Raw genomic sequence first — 1,386 nt, 5'->3', positions numbered from 1 at the left:
GCTCCTGGTTCGACTTGGCGCCTTTTTCGTCAGTTTGTGCGGATGCACCTCTTCACGGCCGAGCGAAGAAGAGATTCCTCAGAGCCCCATCGAGAAGACACCCACGGAAACGATGCTTCGGGCTAATAGGAAACAAGCTCGTGTCTTCAAGACCTACGACTGGACCACCTCAGGGGTTCTTGGTACAGGCTCCTTCGGCAAGGTGGTCCTTCTCAAGAACAAGGCCAAGAGCGCAAACATCGCCAAGAAGGTGGTAAGTCAGAAGACCACCAAAGGCCTTTACTTCGGCGAGGAAGTCGTTCACTTCCAGGTCAAACACCCGCACGTCATTAACCTGTTCTGCTGGGAAAGACAAGTCAACAGGAGCGGGTACACTGCACGGCAAGAGCTCCATCTCTTTATGGAGTACTGTTCTGGAGGCGATCTGCACAGTGCGATCAACAAGAGCCTCACAACTGAGGACGCCCTCGGCTACTTCCATTAGCTGATGTCTGGCGTCGAGCACCTCCATGCCAGGGGCGTCGCGCATCGGGACCTCAAGCCGGCAAATCTTCTCTTGACGGAGGACAAGATCCTCAAGATCGCCGACTTCGGCTTGGCCGATCTCTTCGTGCTCAAGGGCGAGGAGGTCCGACTCCAAGGGACTGTTGGCACTCCGGCTTACATGGCACCGGAGGTCCTCAGCGGGTCGACCTACCTCGGCCCTCCAGTTGACCTCTGGTCATGCGGGGTCATCCTTTTCAACCTGCTGACCAGAGGGTAGCCCTGGGGTCAGGCTGTATAGGAGGATGACTCTTACAGAATGTGGGTCCAAAAGGACCCAAAGTTGATGGAATTGCCATCCTGGAGCGAACTCGGCATTTCTTCTCGGTCTGTTGTACACCACCTTCTAGAACCAGACCCGCTCCACAGGATTTCTGGATGGAGGAAATTTTGTTAAGAAAAACTAAAGGAAAATCAAAGTCTCTGCCATGTCAAAGGTCAAATTACCATGCACGCTCCGATCCTCTAAAAGTGAAAAAAAATACAGTTAATCGGCTCATAAAAGAAGCAACAATTCAATGAAGTATGTGTACAAGAATAATGGTATCGTAAAACAAAAAGTATCCCAGCAAAACCATTAAATGCAGAATTAGTCCTTCATATTCCCATGCCTGGGGCAATCCAGTGCAAACACGTATGAAAAAGAATACTAAGAGAAGAAGATGACGCCTTAATAAAAGAAAAAGAGAAAAGAAATATACCAAAATGGGAACCTGGCAGAATTGTTACAAAACAAAGACATAAAAGCCACCTTTTCGCCTTTCGAGAAGCGATAGGGTTTCCCTCAGCTGAATAAAACCGCCAGATACCTCATCATGAATTTACAAATCTCTACCGTTCTGG

The 1,386-nt window shown here is 49.3% G+C and overlaps 1 protein-coding gene across 1 annotated transcript; it reads left to right on the top strand.

Moving 5' to 3' along the window:
- Positions 1–297: 297 nt before the first annotated feature.
- LOC143024107 (uncharacterized) lies at positions 298–899 on the top strand. The gene has a single exon (XM_076182876.1). The coding sequence runs from the start codon at positions 488–490 to the stop codon at positions 761–763; it is 276 nt and encodes a 91-aa protein (XP_076038991.1). The 5' UTR covers positions 298–487; the 3' UTR covers positions 764–899.
- Positions 900–1,386: the final 487 nt, after the last annotated feature.

This window comes from Oratosquilla oratoria, unplaced genomic scaffold (assembly GCF_046742065.1).
Source record: "Oratosquilla oratoria isolate Oo_2021 unplaced genomic scaffold, ASM4674206v1 SCAFFOLD92, whole genome shotgun sequence".
In the NCBI taxonomy this organism is placed as follows: domain Eukaryota; kingdom Metazoa; phylum Arthropoda; class Malacostraca; order Stomatopoda; family Squillidae; genus Oratosquilla; species Oratosquilla oratoria.
Note: the sequence above shows the minus strand (reverse complement) of the source record. Positions and strands in the feature narration are given on the sequence as shown.